General features: G+C 43.3%; 1 protein-coding gene across 4 annotated transcripts; it reads right to left on the bottom strand.

Annotated features, from left to right (window-relative positions):
* Positions 1-883: 883 nt before the first annotated feature.
* LOC126567743 (serine/threonine-protein kinase Genghis Khan) lies at positions 884-17,081 on the bottom strand. Of its 4 annotated transcripts, none has more exons than XM_050224019.1 (21): positions 17,002-17,081; positions 16,466-16,920; positions 16,288-16,392; positions 14,194-16,070; positions 13,796-14,113; positions 13,611-13,717; positions 10,861-11,325; positions 5,289-5,434; positions 4,570-4,983; positions 3,971-4,399; positions 3,808-3,903; positions 3,031-3,733; positions 2,852-2,950; positions 2,672-2,782; positions 2,402-2,587; positions 2,238-2,328; positions 2,018-2,168; positions 1,867-1,939; positions 1,659-1,783; positions 1,442-1,563; positions 884-1,055 (listed from the first exon to the last, which is right to left on the bottom strand). In XM_050224019.1, exons 1-20 carry the CDS (start codon positions 17,069-17,071, stop codon positions 1,444-1,446), a joined length of 6,141 nt encoding a protein of 2,046 aa, XP_050079976.1. In that variant the 5' UTR covers positions 17,072-17,081; the 3' UTR covers positions 884-1,055; positions 1,442-1,443. The 4 variants fall into 4 exon arrangements, with proteins under 4 accessions (XP_050079976.1, XP_050079974.1, XP_050079973.1 ...); XM_050224017.1 differs by lacking the exon at positions 10,861-11,325 and having other exon boundaries at positions 885-1,055; positions 4,570-4,679; positions 4,776-4,983; positions 17,002-17,075; XM_050224016.1 differs by lacking the exon at positions 10,861-11,325 and having other exon boundaries at positions 885-1,055.
* Positions 17,082-19,251: the final 2,170 nt, after the last annotated feature.

A 19,251-nucleotide genomic window follows, 5' to 3' on the forward strand; every position in this document is an offset into this window, starting at 1 on the left:
CTTTTTTGTTATGTTTTTACAGCATGTATATGTATAATGTATCTCTAGGAATGAATATCAAATACTATATAACTCGGCAGGAATACATGGCATAATTTTATAGAGCATATAGAGATATAGTGATAAAACGTACAACTACTAGGCGAATGGTTTTTCTTTTGCTATTTTTGCTTTTACACATCATTAAATTCCTAAACATCGCAATGGGTAATGGATTTCTACCTTTCTTTTCTTACGTTGTATTACGCACATACATACGCACACACAAATACACACACACACGCACAATAAATGGAACACAGTGCCACCACCACACCACAGCAAAAAGAGGTTGCTCTTGTTTTGTTTCGATTTAATTTGTAAGTTTGTTCGTTTATAATCGACTCCAGGGCCCGACCCGTTTGCAGAGCTCGTTTCAGCTAGTCATAATTGAAACTGTTTCCTGATTATTTTATTTTTTGCTTCATGTTCTTAGCAAGAGTGTTGGGTTCTCTCTTCTGTAAGAGAAAGAACGAAGGTGTACAATTAAAAAAAGGGGAGGGGAAAACACCTAATTCTACTAAGTTTTGAGTAGTAAATAGAGATATAGACAGGGGGAAGAGATCATCGATCGTTACTTAGCACCTCATCCTACGGGTTATTAAAAGAAAGCAAAAAAACAATATCTTAGACCCAACACTAACTGACGCTTTTTGGATCGAAAGGGTCGTTTTCTTCTTTTAACCATCCTACATGTATAAAGCCTGGGCTAATTTACAATGAGGTGTTGTTGTTGTGGCGCAAAAAATGAAGTGCCTTTTTGTAAGGAAGAAGATGAAGAAAAACAAAACTCAATGTAACGTTATATGGCGCATTTTAAATGAAACTTTAACACAACAAAACATTTTAAAAAACAATAAAGAACTCTTAGTTGCTAGGTGTCATCCGCCCGGTCCGTTTCGCTGCGATCCGAATGGCGTGAGGCTGGCTGGTTCGGCCCCTTTAGGCAAAACGACCGTCCGCTGTGTTCCAGCGTGGAGCGAATGGTTAGCAATTTGGTGAAATATTTCAGGAAACTGTAACGAAAACACGGAGACAGACAGATAAGGCAGCTGTAATTCCAATATCGACTTCGGAACCCATTCAACAAAAGATTGTTTAGATTTGATTCTGATTCCAAGAAACGATTTCGATACAGAAATCGATTCCTAGAAACGATCCCGGAAGCGATTTCAATTATGGAACCAATGTAGATTTCGGTTCCAATTTCGGAGTCAATTCCGGGATCCAATGCCAGACCTACTATCCGATTAATTGATTCCGGAAATTTCGGAGCGTTCCGGAATCAATTCTGACCAAAACAGCATTTTATCCACTACTAATTTACCAGACACACACACACAAAACGACAATTGTTATGTTCACATGGAAAGTGGTGCTAGAAGGTCTCTGTCTATCTTACCATTATGAGTCGTAGCTTGAACTCAACCGATCATTCGTTGGGGAAGGTGGGGTCGACACCGAGCTAGAATTGTTGCTCGCCACACTTTGCCGTGATTCCGATTGCATATCCGCAACCGATACCTGAAAATGGGGACGATAAAATGTTTAGATGTTTAAATTTCGTTGGATAAATGTTTAAATTTCGTTGGAAACAGATGCGAACTCGCTGGGCTTACCTTAAGAACGTCATGTAGTGAGGACATGCTGCCCAACGGACTAGGTGAGCGTGGTAACGACGGTGGCTGATCACGCGGCCTGGCAGGGGCCGTACGCTTTGCACCCGGGAGTGAGTTGTTTGATCCTGTTTATTTTTTAAAAATGATAATAAAACATGAATCATAGCAATTAGCGTCACGTGTAGCAATACAACCAAACTAATCTTACCATTCAACTGGTGGATCATGGAGGGACGTGGAGGTGCACGAGGTGGTGGAGGAGCATGGCGCATCGTTGAAATCTAAGCAGTAAACGGTACCAATATTAATTAGCAAACCCTTAAAATGTCGTACTAACGATTCTATATCACCATAGTTACCCGTTGCTGTTGCGTACTCTGGTCGGCCGTTTCGATCGTTGTTGGTAGATCGAGCAACCGTTGCTTCTGAATGCCATCTCCCGGGCCCATGTGTGAGATATGGTTGAAGTTGGTAGGAGCAGAGATAAGCTTCGAGCGACGATCGGTACTCCTGTGAAGGAGAAATTTTGATCCCATTACATACTTGCAACGTCGGGAAGGAGAAAAAAGAATGCCTTACGTGCGAATGGTTCGGTTGGGTTCGCGTAACGAGAATCGTTTCGATTTTAGACGACCATCACGATCACATGGTGAAAGATTGAGCAATTCTCCTGCAATGGAAAAAACATGTTATTTTAAGTTTGAAATTGGAAGTGAGGCGAGGAAAGGAGCAACGATTCTTACTCGTATGCATGTTTGCCAAGTAAACGACGTGGACACTATCATTGAGATAGGTCAACGTAAGGCTGCCGTTGTTCATCAGTGGACGGGATCGTTTTAAACCAATTGACTGTACCCATTCGGCGGTTTGCGTGTTGAAAATGTCCAGATGGGTTTCCGAGTAGACTAGTAGATGACCGTCACAGTATGCTGGATGGATAGATGTGTAATGAAATAAAATTGTAATTTGTCATTCCCCGTTTTCGGCGACACTGGTCCGTAAACTGCACTTACTGATATGCTTAGGGACAGCCGGATACATAATTTCACGATCGCGTGATTTGCGCCCCTGCAGATCGACGTAGATCGCGAGCGTTTGGAACACGAGCAGGTATTCACCGTGCACTAGAGAGCAAGATACAAAATTTCAAAATCCCTCAACACAACACACACTCCAACCATCCAACCACTTACCGTTACCGCCGTGGCCGGACTGAATTTCGATCACTCGCCACGCATCAACACCGGAAAAGTTGAGGAAATTGTTTAATTGATTTTCCGGATGCACTAAAGCTGTGGAGAGAGCGACAAAAAAATTTAAAATTATGCCATTCGCCAGTAGTACGGGAGCCACTCGATACACCAATACGTACGCATTGCTTTGGCCGCACCCTGCAGGCAGTACGCGGTGAAACCACTCTGATGACCAACCGCTAATCGCATGTCGGATAACACCTGCAAGCTCTGCACCGGGTACGCTACGGTAAATTCGCACATCTTGTGATGTCGGCTTCGATCCCGATTCACTAAGTACACCACAATCTGGGATGTGTTTTGACGCTTCAGCGCTAGCACAATGCAAAACACAGGCTGTGGCCCACGCTCAATTATTCCCGTGCAGGCCGTAATACAATTCTTCGATTCTGCCACCTTAATCCACTCGACATCTACCGTCTCGAGCGCACGGATCGGTAACAGCCGTAGATGGCGCTGCTTTCCGCACAGGATCACCAGCAACTGCTCTTCGGCGATATACCATAGCTGGTACACTTTCTTGCTTTCGCCGATACGGGCAATCTGGCTGCGATCAAGATCGAGACAGAACAGACCATCCTCCGTACCGAGCAATATCCGTTCGGGGTCGATTATCAGCGCACTCAGAGCGTTACGGATCGCCGACACCGTACTGTCGAGTACTTCGCGTACACGGAACATGGCCGTGTTCGGGAGATTGTTTCGCTTCAGTATACGGTGCAGTTCGCTTAGTGCTACGACCCATTTCGCCTTTTCTGATTCGGTGTCCGCTAGCATCAGCGTTTGCAGTGATGGGCCACCGTCTAGAAGCGATGTTGTTATCTAAACCGAAAAAGAAAAAAAATCATTAACAAAATTCGCTCTACAACATAGATGTACCTTAGCATTATGCTTACCCTAAATATACACGGTACGTCCTTCTTAGTTGCGTGGATGACATCACTTTCACGTACGCCGGAAACTGTAAACTCAGGATCACGCATATCCAACACCTGCAATCAAGTGGTACACCATTAACTTCACGAAAAATGCACCCGAAAAAAACCATTCAACGCTTACCTGTGTTACGTGCACACTCGGCAATGCACTACGATCAGCGGAGATGTCGTACAGGAACAGCTTGAAGTCACACACGACGACAAACTGACGCACCCAACCGCGCTTCACACCGCCCAGCTTCGGTACCTTCACGTAGCCTTCGTAAGCCGTACCGATGCCACGCGTCGGATCGATCCCGAGCGGCCGTTTCGTCTGATCGGACGGGACCGGACACTGGGTCGGTACCTTCGGGCAGCAGATCATGTGGCAGGCAAAGCCACACAGTTCGCACACCACACCTTGACGTGTTAGGCCCACCATGAGCGATGTACAGTGATTACATTTCGTTGGGCTTGAAAAGGTCCGCACGAGGAACTGATGTACCTTCGCTTTCTGCTGCCGATGAGGATGGAGATCCTGCTGATGGGACATCATTACGCTGTGCATGCTCTGCATTTTGGGAAGAGAAACGGTATTAATACAGACTCTGGGATCAGCCTTCTTGCTTGTGGTCTGCAGTCGATGGTGTGGTCACTATCTATTCTATCAATCTATTCTACTGACCAATTTGCATTGACACAACACTACCAGTAATCCGTCTAGAACTTATTACTACATACCAGTGAGTGATCGCTCAGATTGCTCTTCGAGCTAGACAGTGAGTGACCGCGGTTATTATCTTCCACATCACCATCCTCGCTCTCCATCGAATAGTTTGAATGATGCATCGCTGTTTGCTGTTGCTGTGCTTGTTCCTGCTGTTGCTGTTGAAGCAACTGCTGCTGATTACTATACGTGTGCTGGGATTGCAACTGCTGGGTCTGACTCTGTTGCTGCTGCTGTACCTGTTGATGGTGTGATTGTTGTTGGTGTAGTGACGAGAGGCTTTGATTATGGGTTTGGTTAAGGTGTGGTGCATTCGTGGAGGTGAGATTGTTCGACGAGGAACTGGTGGATGTGTTTACGTGCTGGCTACCGATACTGCTTTTGCGGTGCGGTGGAACTGTGCTACTGCTCGATCCGGCTGCCGTTGGCTGCTTGCGGGGTAAACACGGGTTGTGCATTAAAAAACAAAGTTCGATTTTTTGGTAAGCCCTTGCACAAACGACAGACTTTGCTTGTGTGACCCACACCTTTCTAATGTTTCAACAGTTTTACGAAAGGTCTATCGTGTGTATGGCAAGTCTTGATATATATATGGACAAAACCGAACAACGGGAATAGATTGTGATTTTAAAATAATAAAGGAACTGTGGCACACTAAACAGGGGTGAAAACTAAGTACCTACACTATCCCAGTAATCCCAATCAATCAATTACCAATTGTTGGAGGACTTACCATGTTGATGGCCAACGTTGAGTTTGTGTGCGTCGTTGAGCTGGAACCACCTCCTCCGCCGCCGCCGCCACCACCACTTCCAACGCCCCCAGACTCTTTCAAAAAGTGATCCAAATAGGACATCTGCGAGGAGGGTCTTTCCAGAACTGTGATTTGGTTCCGGATTTTTAAGGACGATTTATTACACACACACACATCCAACATCACGCGCGAACATCAAAACCAAAGAGTTATTTACAGGAGCAATGAAGAAGGCGCGCAAAAATAACACAAACACATGGAATGTATATTGGAAAAACAAAACAAAAATTAAATGTTGGAGTAGAGTGTGTTTGTGTAAGCATGTGGAAGGTTTTGTTTATAAATTTTTGTCATGATTTTTTTACACAAAAATAAAACAGAAAAGGCAAAACATGATATTTATGAGCAGATGAGTTTCCAGGTTCAAATCCGAATGGTGTTGGGGGATCGAAATTCAGTTTCGAGCGGATGTTCAAAGGAAGATATAAAATACAAGAAAAAAGAGAGAGAAAGAGAGAAAGAACGCACATGATTTGTTGTATTAGTACATGATGCTGAACGTAGTGTAGTGATGTCATTTAACAGTGTGTCATTTTGTTGGATGTCCGCCCTTAGACCAATAAAAAGGTTTGAGGAACAACCAAGGATAATGCGGCAGTACATAATATTGCTGCTTATGTTCAACGGAACGGATATATCAACTGTTTTGATGAATGTGGAATTTGGCATGCTGCTTGCATACTTAACAGCTGTGTTGGTTCGTTCATTGGGCAGCTGAATGTCAGGAGCCTTGGAGCAGTTAATTACGAAAAGTTAACGGATAAACAAATACTTAAAAAATAAAATAAAAAACACCACTGTACCTACCCCCCAAACATAAGCTCAATTTTGGGAACTTTTGTTTAAAAATAAATAAAAAATTAATTACTACTAATTAGGATATGGGGAAAGAAGTTCCAACCCGCATAAAAACCCCTTATGTGCTTTGAAAAAAAAAAAAAGATTCATTATTCTGCATTCTATATTTCATTGAATTCAACAATTTCCTTCTCAGAGTATAAATTTAGTTTGCTCTTTTTTCGTTTCGTAATGGCCTACAAAAAAAAAAACATTCCTTATGTGAAATAATTAAATCAACAGATGGTTTAGTTCCTTTTTTTCCTAACGCACACCTAGTGTGTTTGATTGTATCCTAAGCAGTGTAACAGTTACACTAACTCTCACGCTACAATATAACAGACCAGGAGAAAATCGTAACAAGAACATGGGTTTTCTCGAACTCGAATACTATCCTGTTTGTAAGTAGTTTTACATTTCTTTTTCTTTTCATTTCCCATTGAAGATATGCGCAACAGCTTGTATTAAAGTGGGCAACTAAGGGCACCAATTTCTAAGATTTCAAATTCTAAAAGATTCTAAATTCACTATCAAGCAATAATTCATTGTTACCTTTTTATAATAAAATGGATTTTTTGAATGGGAAGAATAGTTTGTCAGGTCCTTTTTAGCGCACCTGATACAATTTTAGAATCAACTCAACTTGTACTTTTAACGAAAGCAAAAAATTATTCCAGTCTGAACGAAAAGTGGAAGGTGTTGCGAACATAACCCCAAAACCTAGAGTCCTAGGGTGCTACAAGTTTTTTTGTTTAATCTAATTCGATTTTACTGTTCTAATTGACGATCGCAAACCTTCCAAATTCAGTTCAGCAGACCCTATACCAGAGACATCCTTTAACATTAATCGGATCGCAATTCCTAAATCTGATTTTGACTCATTGCTGAATAATGCAAAACTTAAGTTTCCCTCAAGAGGGCGCTGTTATCAGGCGACAGTGTTACGGTACGACCATCCGCTCTTTTCTCCTTACAGCCTCGCGAGGCTAAGTGAACGAATGATCGCGTAACAATCGGTGAGATTCACATAAGGCCACACCCTCCTTCGTTCTCTATATAACGCACACACAACCATCGTTTCCATCGGCAGAAAATTTGACTAGAACCTACTGCTATCGATAACTCCACGCAACATAAAGCATACACACTCTTCTCTACTTCCGATGACGTTCCCGGCGCTTCTTGCGCTTCCGGCCACTGCCTTTACGGCGATTACGCTGAAACGTAAGCATTGCGACGGTGGCCGATTTCGAAAGTTCCGGCGGTACTTTTGCATCCACCGTCGGGGACGAGCATGAGGATGATCGTGAGCCGGATGAACTGGCATGCAATGATGAGAGGGATCGTGAGCGTGAATACTGCTGGAAATTGTCACTGATAGACCGGCCGCTGGCAGTTTCTTCCCACGATTCGTTCGGTGACGGTGGCGAATTCTCCCGCACGGTATCGACCGTCGTCGTGTAGACGATGTCGATTGTTGACGCGGTATCATCCGGTTCGATCTTTGGTGTGGTATAGGCAAGGTTTTGTTCTTGACTCTCTTCGGCTTCAGTCGACGAAACGTTACTATGGTTGATGCCATCTGCTACACCGCTGTACGATGCGTCTTCTTCTTCGCGTGCCACCAACTGTGGCGTTACGGGTGGCGTTAGCAGCGCTACAAGATCTTCCGTTCTCTCCGAGGGTAACACTGTCACGGGTGGTTCCGCAATCAAGCGTGATGGTGGCATCAACAGTTCCTTGTTCGCTGCTGTTGGCAATGTCGAGAGTGGGATGAGGATGGCATGATCGATGTTGGTGATGTGTGGTAGTGTTGGTGGATCGATGAGTTCGTCATGTGCCGCCGTACAGCAACGGTAGCGCTGCTGCTGCTGCTGATGCTCGGCATCACCATCGTCGGTGGTTCGGATGGTTGTGGTCGTAGTGGTTGTAGTGATTGTTGTCGTTACTTTTCTGTTATGGCAACTACAACACTGTTCGAGTTTATTATTGTTACAACGATCTGCAAGAGGGAAGAAACATCACAACAGAAGAACAACAGATGTAGAGAGCATTCGTAGTGGTGGGTTTAGTATGCGCGAAGGTACGAAACCGTACGGGTTTTTGTCATGGTAAAGTGGTTTTGATCATTTCTGTCGGGAGCATTGAAAGCGCTAAGGAAGGAGGGCTTTCCATTTTGGCAGTGGAAAACAGCGGGCGCGGGCGCACACAACACAACCGGATGCTGCTGAGTTGGCAACTACGGCACACGACGAGGGCGAGGTTTTTTTTAGGAGAGATGATTTATGAGTGATGCTGTCGTGCGGCGTCTGAATTACAATTTTAATGGATGAGTTCTGTGTGTATCACCGCCATCTTCTTTCATCTTCAAATGAGAGTATATCGATGATGTCTCAAGCTGCCAGCCGGTGAGCGCGTATGGATGGATGAGGAAGATTCGTGAAGAAATGAGATGGTGTCTATCAATTACTATCAAACTCCAATTGGCAAAAGCAAGGACTAGGATGGTGGTACGCTCTCGGTTATTTCTTGCAAATGATTTGGATCTCCTTTAGCGGTCACTCTTGCTGCTGCTGCGTATCAATGCAGACTGCCTTTGGTGAATGAACGATCGTATGGTGGCGAGCAAATGAGATAGCGCAATCTTATGCGTGTGTGTTACGGGACGACAAAAAAGGGCAGAACGCGCATTGAACAAACGCAAGGGGACCGAAACAAAATGCTGCTAATACTAATACATGGAATGATTTATTAAGGGGATTAACGTAATTAATTGATGTTGAGTTTTAATGTTTGTTTGTAATTTTGTTGTTGTTTTGTTTCTCTCTTATTGCTGTTGGTCAGTTTTGAGCGCTTCGTTAGGCTTCGTTTTAGGCATCAAAAATATTAAATATTGCTTTTGTTCCACTTTTTTGTTATGCTTATTTGAAGTACAATTATTTTCTGAGTTAAGTTTTTTTTCTTTTTAATAGATTTTAATGTATGTTTATTTGTTTAGTTCATGTTTTGTTACGACAGATACGTTGGTATCGCACAACACGCACACAACACAACTTATTACTCAGTGCTTACCTAGTCATTTATGAGACTTAACACAGTTTTAACGATAATGCGCCGTTCAGGCGCATAATTGATAAAGTGTGTGGGGCTACCGCTAAAACGAGTTTTCTTTGAAGTAGTATAAACAATTAACAAACAGAAAAAACTTTCTTTACTTGACGTAGTCATTGAAATAATTTGCTTCTCAATCCACTGACCAACTGCAACATTCCAAAGTAGTGCCACTGTTGGAAAGAAAAACACGTACACACACGAGGAAGTTGAAATATCAAACGAAAACATACATAACTTTTCATAAATGGCATAAATTCTTACACTTTAGAATGCTATGCTATGCTATGACAAGGCAACATACAAAAACAAACAGAAAGCGAAAACAAACACAAACACTTATATGAGATAATGTACAGAAGAATTAAAGGATAAGTCGTTCAAAACTCTAGAAAACCCAAAGCGGAACAAAAAACACAGCGCACAAAAAAACACGTGTATAAAATGAAAGTAATAAATAAAACAATAAAAAAAGGCTCAATAAAAAATAATCAGATAATAATTAAGGAAAAACAAAACCATTTTTCACAACAGATCAGTAATGCATTGGAAGAGAAAATAAATGCCTCGGGTGTACTTTAGCAGAAGCAAAAAAGTGGAAAAAAAATTAAAAAAAAACAACAAAAAAACACTACAAACAAATCGTATTACTAAACTGCAACACCAAAAAAAAACTCCCTCATGGACTGTGTAAGGGTAAATCAGGGATGTTTTCTTTTTTGTTTCAGGCAGCGATAAAAGAGTATTTGGCGGGCACACACACACAGTTTGGTGAGGATAGGCAGGGAGGAAAATACAAGAAGAAAGAAGTATTACGTATACGTTTTGATTAGGTAGAGCAACAGTCCCCAGACGCAGGATGTCACACCGACCCACACGGAAAAGTTGCGTCTCATTGTTCGGTTGCGGATCGCTGCCCTTGCCACTGTCGCGTTGCCACCACCGTCACCATCGGATGCCGTCTCATGGTTCCGCACAACTACTACTGCTGCTGCTGCCACGCTCGGCGATGAGGAGGACGACGATGCATTCGTTGAGGACGCTAGGACCGGCTGCTCTAGACCATCATTAGTAACAGTGGTAGTAGTAGTGGTACAACAGCACATGGATGGCGTAACACTGTTATGATCGTTAGCAGCGTTAGCGTCACCCATCAACGTTCGGGCACTATTGGCGTCGCTCTTCGACGGATAGTCAATGCATGATTCGTTGCTGTTATTTGCGGCGAAGATGCTGCAGTTGCTGGTGATAGTAGCTGTAGTGGTAGTAGTAGTAGTGGTGCTAGCCGTGCTAATGCCAGTGCTAGTGAGCGTTTTTCTATCAACCAATGCTACAACCTGTGGGTGTGCTGTTGGTGCCGCCATTGGCAAGGTTTCGTCCTTTATGTTTGCCTTCTCGCTTTCATCAGCCGACTGTTGTTGAGCATACTGAGGATGATCCACATCCGGTATAGTCGCACCGCTGTCCATTAACAGTTGATTTGCATTTTCGTCTAGCTGTGCTCCTCCATTCCTTAGCCTATTATCACGCAAACTATCATCACCTTGATCGTTCGCCTGCGCTTTGTGTTGCACGTCCGAAGATCCTCCTCCCGTTTCCTGCAGCTCTCGGATGTATTTGCTCAAGACAGCTCTCTCGAACTCTGTCAGCTCTGCTGTGTCTCCTGTCAGTGTTGTATTTTTCGCTTTGCTACCACCTTCCGTTGTTGGTCGTATGTTTCCCTCACCACGATGAAGATCCTTCAGCAGCTCCTCCACAATCCGATCATCATCTTCATCGGTAGCGATGGTACTGGGGGACGAGGACGGTCCAGCAGCCGATGTCAGCTGCTGTTTTCGAACCGTCTCTAGCACGTCTCGCATTTCTACCTCTCTTGAACTTCGTGAACGTCCACTACCGGTGGGATTCAGTTCGCTACCCAAACCACGTATGCTACTGGTACTTCTCCGGCTGCTTGTTGTCGATCCATCGCCATGATGACCCAACAGTTGCATTACCGGGAGCGAGACTGCGAGCCGATGGTGAAACCATATTCACAGATGCAGTTTTTTTTTTCAATGAAGCACATACGGAGCAATGGAGAATGTTTTTAAGAGATGTTTTGGTACAAGTTGTTTTTTTTTTATGTTGAACGATGGAGCATACGACGTCGACGAGGAAACAATCAAACAAATTTAGTTTGGATCAGCATTAAGAATTCAAAACAAAAGTGATTATGCACGCCTGTAAGGCACGCATAGGTAACACGCACACGCACACAAACATCATACACACAAGCACACTTTTCGAAGGATTCTATAGTGAGGCTATATAAAATACTATATCACCAGAGGATATTGTCCAGGCTATTTCATTTTCCATCATTATGTTTAGATCTATCTTACAACTGCTTTCGCCGGCTCCAGAGCGGCGCACCCCAAGAAGCAGAACTAATCGCATATTTTCTGTGTTTCATTCAATGCTTATTTAAAACCAGAATTGGATTTGATTAACCAACTATTTTATACTGCTATTATGAAAGTCTCCTGTACTGTAATTTGACTTATCTCTTCCCGTTGCATTTACTGAAAGATCTGTATTCTAAACCTTTGCTTACACCCAGAAAACAAACCTTCAGACAATCATTTGGCACCATGACTCCCCAGGATTCATGGTCCGGGAGGCTACTACTTTAACAGAATAGATACACACAAACACACAATAGCACAGAGATTGTGGATTGACTGGACAATGACATTGGACATTGGGAACTAGGATGGAAGTGGCATATATTATATAAATAAGGTTTTGTTTTTGTTTATCAGACAGCAAGTGAGAGATAATTTTATAATATATGATTATTAACTCAATTCGCGTCGTTTTGTGACGTATTTTATGGAAGCCCTACTCGTTGTACAAGATACATTTTATCATTTTTTTGAGTTTTGCAATATATAAATGTTTGCTTTTAGTAGAGAGGATTTAATTTTTCTCCTCGAAGCTAAGAGCAATTCTACAACATATATTTGCAAAATTTTACCTACAGTGACGGACAATTGCTTAAAAGTACCTGCTGAAACTATGAAAATAGTTGTGAAAGTAAGACCGAAAAATAACACTATTAATCAATCCTAAATTTCAAAAGAAAAATCATTGTAGTTTTGGGCGTCTTCTTTGTCCTTTTTTAACATTAGAATTGAATAGTTCTGATAGTGTAAAGAGTTAGCTGGAGGTCTGAAAGTTTTTAAACTTTTTTGGGTGGCGAAAATCGTTTATGCACGTTGGAATATCGGATATAAAACTGATCTTAATCCATCGTCCGTCACTGTATATCTTGAGAAGGTTGCTAATCGCAAACTCATCACACAACTACCACGATCTAAGTCAAGATACTAATATTTACACATTGCAATTCATTTCCGTTGTGTTTCAGACTACTATTGCATAATTTATTTCTAACGTCACACGGGACGGCAACAATAAATTGGCCATAAAAACTCGTGCATTACAGCAGGTACATCCGAGTGCAAAAAAGTGAACGATTGAATTTACCTATTCGCTTTCTGATAAAACGATCGAATTGGTTCATCCTGATTAGATTCATTGGATCAGTCTGATCTGACGATGAGCTACGTACATAATACAAGCAAGCACTGTTGGGTGGGCTATGTAATAGAATGCATTTAAAGTTGTTATATACTTTAATACCGGGTGGGGTTAGTAACCTGACTCTGCTCCAAAGTTTATCATTTGATGGCCAAAAATGCGCACCATCGATGGATAAAATTGCCCGAGAGAGCGACCAATACCATCCTGGAGACACAGGTACGAAAAGCACTGTTATTTTTTAAAAAGCGTTGACTGCAGCCAATCCTTTATCTACGGACAAAAAAATGTGTGTTACACTATTAGGTATAAGTTCTACCCAACACTACCGATACTTCCAGCACCCTATTGAAGCACATTAAAAACAGCGTTATACTACCACAGCAATCATTTCGTACAGTTCCTGTGTCTCGCAAACGATAAAACACCCTCTCTCTCTCCTTGATGCGTTTGGCTTTCTCAAGCACAAATAAATCACTCTGCTTTCGAGAGAAAAGCAAAGCTTCCAAAAGTACAGCAGCCAATGAAATGCTCCACATATACCCCGCGAATGTAACAGCTAAAAATCAAACATTTCAATCCCCGAACTAATCTCACTAGGCGTAGTTCGACCAAAAAAAGGTAAGCTTGCAAAAATCCGTAGCGTTTCCCTCGGTTATTAACAAAAACAAAAGATTAAATAAATCCAATAAACTACGCTGTACTCACATCCTTCGTTGGATTCAAGCCGCTGCTGTAGTTCCTTGATTACGCTTTCTTTGCGCTTCAGTTCGCTACCAATCGATTCACAGATCTGGCGTGTTTCTCGCAAATCCCTGGAGAAGAACAAAAAATACAAAAAAATAGACTCCAAACCTCTGTTTTAATCATAACCCATTAAATTAATTACTTACTTTTGAGCTGCCACGAGATCAGTACGGGTACGCGTAAGCTCTTCGGAAATTACTGCCTTGGCCTGAATTTCATTCTGCAGCGAGCTCTGCAAATTTAGCAGCTCCATCTTATCTAGCTTCTGCGAGCGTCGGTTGCGCCAGTTTTTGTTATCGCTCGCGTTGTGATTGAGCGGACCGGTGTGCTTCAGGTACTCGAGCTCTTCGGTCATCTTGGTTGCGAGCGCCTGCAGATAACCGCGGGCATCCTTCTCGTCCGATACCCACTGAATGATTTCCGCTATCTGACGTTCCCATTGGCTGAATGCTTGGCGTCTATTTCTGTGTAGAGAGATACAAACGTGATGAGAGTTCCCGAACATACTCGGTAGACTTATATCTTTCCACTCCACAAAACTTACCTTAGGTCCTCATATTCGCTTTCCATTTGCAGCCGTTCGGCCGTCAGACGCCGGTTCGATTCACTGATCATCTCCAGATCCGTGATCAGCTTACGGTTATCGTCGAGCAGGATTTTTTTCTCGCGCTCGTGCCGCTTCCGCAACTCCAGTATGGTTTCCTCCGAGTCGGTGAGCGATTCAAGCCGACTCGAGTCAAGCTTCTCGCGCGCTTGTTGCAATTCCCGCTGAAGCATCTCCCGATGGTTGTCCGCTTCGTTTAGCTGATCTCTTAAGGCCGATATTTCGATATTATAGCGCGTCTGCTGTTGGTTAATCTTTTCACTATACTCCACCTCCAACCGATCAATCTCCAGCCGGATAGAATCGGATGAAGAAATACCAAGTGAATTGGAAGAACCAAGTTCCGATGAGCTTCGGCTGCGCGCTTCCATCTGCAGCTGACGGTAACATTCCTCCGAACGCTCACGCTGCTGACGCTCCCGGTTCAGCTCGGAGATTAGGTCCTGTACCCGCGCATCTTGCTCACGGCGCAATTTGTCCGTCTTGCGCAGCTCGCTCCGTAGCGTATCAACCTTCTGCATCGTTACTTCAAGCTCCTCCTCCTTATCGCGTACCTGCCGCGACAGTTTCTGCTTCTGTTGGCGCAAATCAGAAAGCTTGTCTGTTACCTCAGTATATTCGGCCATCGCCAGTTTGCGCTGTTCCAGTGCATCTTTCAGCTCTTTGTCCTGCTGCTTTAATCGATCCAGCGAATCTTGGTGCTCTTTCTGCAGGTCATCTTTTTCTTGCCGCAACAATCGTATCATTTTTTCATTCTCCTTAATTTTTGCATCCACCTGACCGTCGACGGAGTCAGCCGCCGAAGCGGCGGTTCCTACCGACATGGCGCCCACTCGTTCGAAACTCTTGATCTGACTCTCTAGCTCGCAGTTACGCTTGGTCAGGATGTTAATTTCATCCTGCAGCTTCCGTGTACTGTCCGGACTGAGTCGTTGCTTTTCCTCCGAACCGTGCTTGTCCAGCTTTAACGGTGGCAACGGTTGATTAATGCTATTCGTCGTGATGGCACGCGACAATCGACCAACGTCCGATAGGGAGCTATCCTTCGTAAAGGTGAAGCCCACAAATGGCAGATGGTGACCGGAGAAGGCAGGGTTCGTTGTGGGCGGCACAGCATCCGACAGCTTGATATCCGTATCGTCCACGTCGAAGTTGGACGTGTCGGTTGGACTAGAAACTTCCGGGATGTACGGTGCCTGTTCGTTGCGTATCGTCTCCCAGTTGATGCCCTCGAACCACGGGTGAGCCTTGAAATCGTCGATACCGTTTTGTCCGAGCCGATACTCGGGTGCGCAGATTAGCCGCCGGATTAAATCCTTCGCCTGTTCGCTCACGCCGTACTCTTCGTCGTCGTTCGGAAAATCGAACGAATTTTTGTGGTTCATGATTTTGCCGTACGTTTCGACTAGACTCTCCGCGTAGAACGGTGTTTCACCGAACAGCATCTCGTACATGCACACACCCAGCGACCACCAATCACATTCCGGTCCGTACTTGCCCTGCCCGTCCTCCATCGCACGCAGTATCTCGGGCGAAATGTAATCGGGTGTACCGACTGCTACGTTCGACTGTACCGTGCCTTGTGGGCCCAGCCGCATGCAGGAACCGAAATCAGCTAACCGAACATGCCCACTCGCATCCAGCACTATATTGTCGGGCTTAATGTCCCGATGGACGTACTTTAGCTCGTGGATGCTATGTATTGCTAGTACCATTTCGGCGATGTAGAACCGGGCCATGTCCTCGGGTAGACGATCCTCGAACTTGCTCAGCAACGTTAGCAGATCACCGCCGCAGTAGTAATCCATAATGAGATACTGAAGAAGAAAAGAAGAAAAAGAAATTAAAACCAACTTGTACGTTGTGGTCCTGAACGACAGCCTCGTAGATTTTTGGAGATTTAAGGTGTCCCAACATGATAACTAAACTCGTAAAGATTCCTCAAATTTAAGCATTAAGTCAAAAACTTTGTTCAGACTATCGTGTTGGAACAGTGTTCAGTTCAGGTTCAGGGAGAATGAATTGGCTACCTACCAAATTTATGTCGTCCTGAAAAGCGTAATGTAAATTCGTTATCCATCGCCGATCACCAAAGACCAGCACATCTCGCTCCTCTCGGAAGCAAGCCGTTTCGGCACGCTGTAAGAAATCCAAACGTACCAAATTAGTCCTATAATAACCGAAACCCTGATCGACTTCCATTCATACGTACCTTCAACATTTCCCATTTGTTCAGTATCTTCATCGCATAGATCTGACTAGTGTGATGCATCCGTACGACGCACACCTCGCCGAACGCACCGCGACCGATCACCTTCAGCACCTCGAAATCGTCACGCGACAGCCGCAACTGTTTGATGCCCTGCACAACCGACTTCATCAGCTCGATAAAGTCCGACACCGTTTTCTCGCGGCGCAACGACGAATTGCAGCATTCGTCGTACAGCACCAGCAAACAGTCGAGCATCGTTTCCACCGACAGGAACTTTTCCCCGGACAAACCCGCAGCCGCAACTGCTCCACTGAGGATACTCGCAAACAGTGGGCTGCTGCTGGAGTTGTTTGTGGTGGTGGTTCCATTGCTACCGTTATTGCTATAGTTATTGTTTGCAACCTGATCGAGGATGAGGTTTTCTAACTCTTTTAGACGAGCCGCAGGTGATTGAACTAAAAGTTTAAAAAAAGTATTGAAAATTGTATTGAACATGATAAATCTTAGTAAATTCGAAGCTCTGTATGAAAGCTTACCAGATAGTTTAGCTAGATTCAGTCCAGCGAGGACATCCTTCTGATCGGAAGCCATCGTCCTCGTTGCCATTTATCGTTCTACGCCCTAAGCTAGGGAAATGTTCTTCTAAATGTTGAACGTCGATAAACAATTCAAACTACGCACCACCAAGTGAAACTTAAACACCAAGAAATTGATCCTGCGCTGGTGCTTATTATCTCAACGATAGATTTCTTAAATCCTATCTAAGCCTCCACGTGCTACTGTTGTTTCATTCGGTCACCGTTTACCGATGCGTGAAACGTGTGCCGCAATTTGCACACAGACAAAGAATTTTAATCCTTCAATGCTTCAAAAATTTGATTCCACAGCAGCTCTAAAATAAACGCTTCTTGTGCTACCTCTCGAGTTATCGCTTGCGCTACGCAGTTTCTACGGCGTTAGAGCGTTTGATGATAGTGGTGGTAACCGCTCCTATCGTTGCTGGGATCTAGTAGTAATAGTGGTAAGCAGTATTGGTAACGTTTGCGACGAAAGCGGCTCACATCCGGCTCCCTCGGTGACAGGAACCGAATGGCGGTGGCGATAGTCCGGCGAAAGGACATTAGGACAACCGCCACCACCGTAATGGTGGTTCACCACCGCTACACTGCTGTACCATTGGATCGTCTCCAAAAAGATTGAGGTGTAACTCGACGTTGTTGTCTGGAATTGAGAAAAAAAAGAATGGACGATAAAATAAGTGATTTTCGCATTAACTGTCAAAAATTGTCACTACACTCTTGTTTATTATATTTTGCTCAAATTTTCAACATTTAATAAAAGGTTTTGTTAACGTTGCTGATGCTTTGGTACAATGCACGCAACCATCATTTACTGGTTTCCACGCCATTTTCATGAAAGAATAAATTCGGATAGTGCTACAGAAGGAAGAGGATACTTTGGCACTATTCAAGCGAAAATGGATCACATGCAAGCCGAGCCTTACTCAGGAAGTACCTAAACGATAGTATATCTTGAGAGAATCGTACTGACACTCAGGGACCACACCATGAGTTTCCTCTCTGCTGATGCTGATGTTCCATTTGAAGCTGGCACGCAGAGTACTTACTCTTATTACAGGGTGTTCTTGCTAATAATGCCAAAAATGTCAAGAAAGAAAAACAGAATCTCGTGTAAGAAAGTTTGCCTTTGCAACAATGTTGTTGGATCTCTACTAAATGTCTAGATTTGGACGCATTTTGTTCACTTGCTCTCCTCTGAATGCTTTAATAAGGCATCGTCAAATTATTTCAATTTTCCTTCAATTGGTGATTGGATAAGTTCAGTCCCTTAAGGACATGCGTTTGATGAGGAATACATTCTGAGACTTTTACAACAAAATCGTTCTCTGCGTGAACCTTATCAATATCCTTAAAATGCAACTCACACAAGCCAACAAACTAGGCCAACCCAGATAACTAGGGGACAGGGAAACAAAACACTCAACAGCACACAAACACAAACTCGCGAGATTTACTGTATGTGTGCTTTCATTTCAAAAGCTAAATTATTGGAGCGTAAAATTCTGTTTCGTTTCATTGTAACTTGCCCTTACACCGGGGCTAGGCTTAATGTTGAGCCTTTTTATGTGTGTGTTTATTTCTTCTATTGTTTCTTCTCCGCTCATTAGTATGCAGTGGATGTATGATTGCTACGGTGGCGAGGCACATGATCGTTTTCATGTCTTTGCTATATTTTTTTTGCATGCTTTTTTGTTTCCACTTTTTACTTCATTCATTCATCCGGAGTGCTTTTCCATACTATTCCAAACCCGTAATTAGTGAATTAGGGTGTCACGGCATGCGCAGAAAGCAAAGTACAAAATGTAGAATACAATCATTCAGATGAAAAACCCCTTTTTCGTACATATTTTGAATCGTTTGCTTTTATTAAATGCAGGTGTTGCAGCTACGGCAGCTGGCATTTTCCATCCACAGAAAATTTCAAACAAAAAATGATGATAATTTTTGAAAAATATTATTTAAAACATAATTTAATTTAGCAAATTCCTCCATCTACATTAATTTATCTCTCAAGAAACTGATTGTCTAATCAATAAAGAACATTTTGAAGGTTAGCACTTTAGAGTGATGGGTCAAATTTCCCATCAAATTAGTAGATTGCCCGTCAAATAAATAGAAATGTACATTTCTTTTCCAGAGTTAGTTTAAATTTTCATCACATTATATGCCTGTGCCACTCCAGGATCTTCTGACCTCTTTTTTCGA

This window comes from Anopheles maculipalpis, chromosome 2RL (assembly GCF_943734695.1).
Source record: "Anopheles maculipalpis chromosome 2RL, idAnoMacuDA_375_x, whole genome shotgun sequence".
NCBI classification, from domain to species: Eukaryota; Metazoa; Arthropoda; class Insecta; order Diptera; family Culicidae; genus Anopheles; species Anopheles maculipalpis.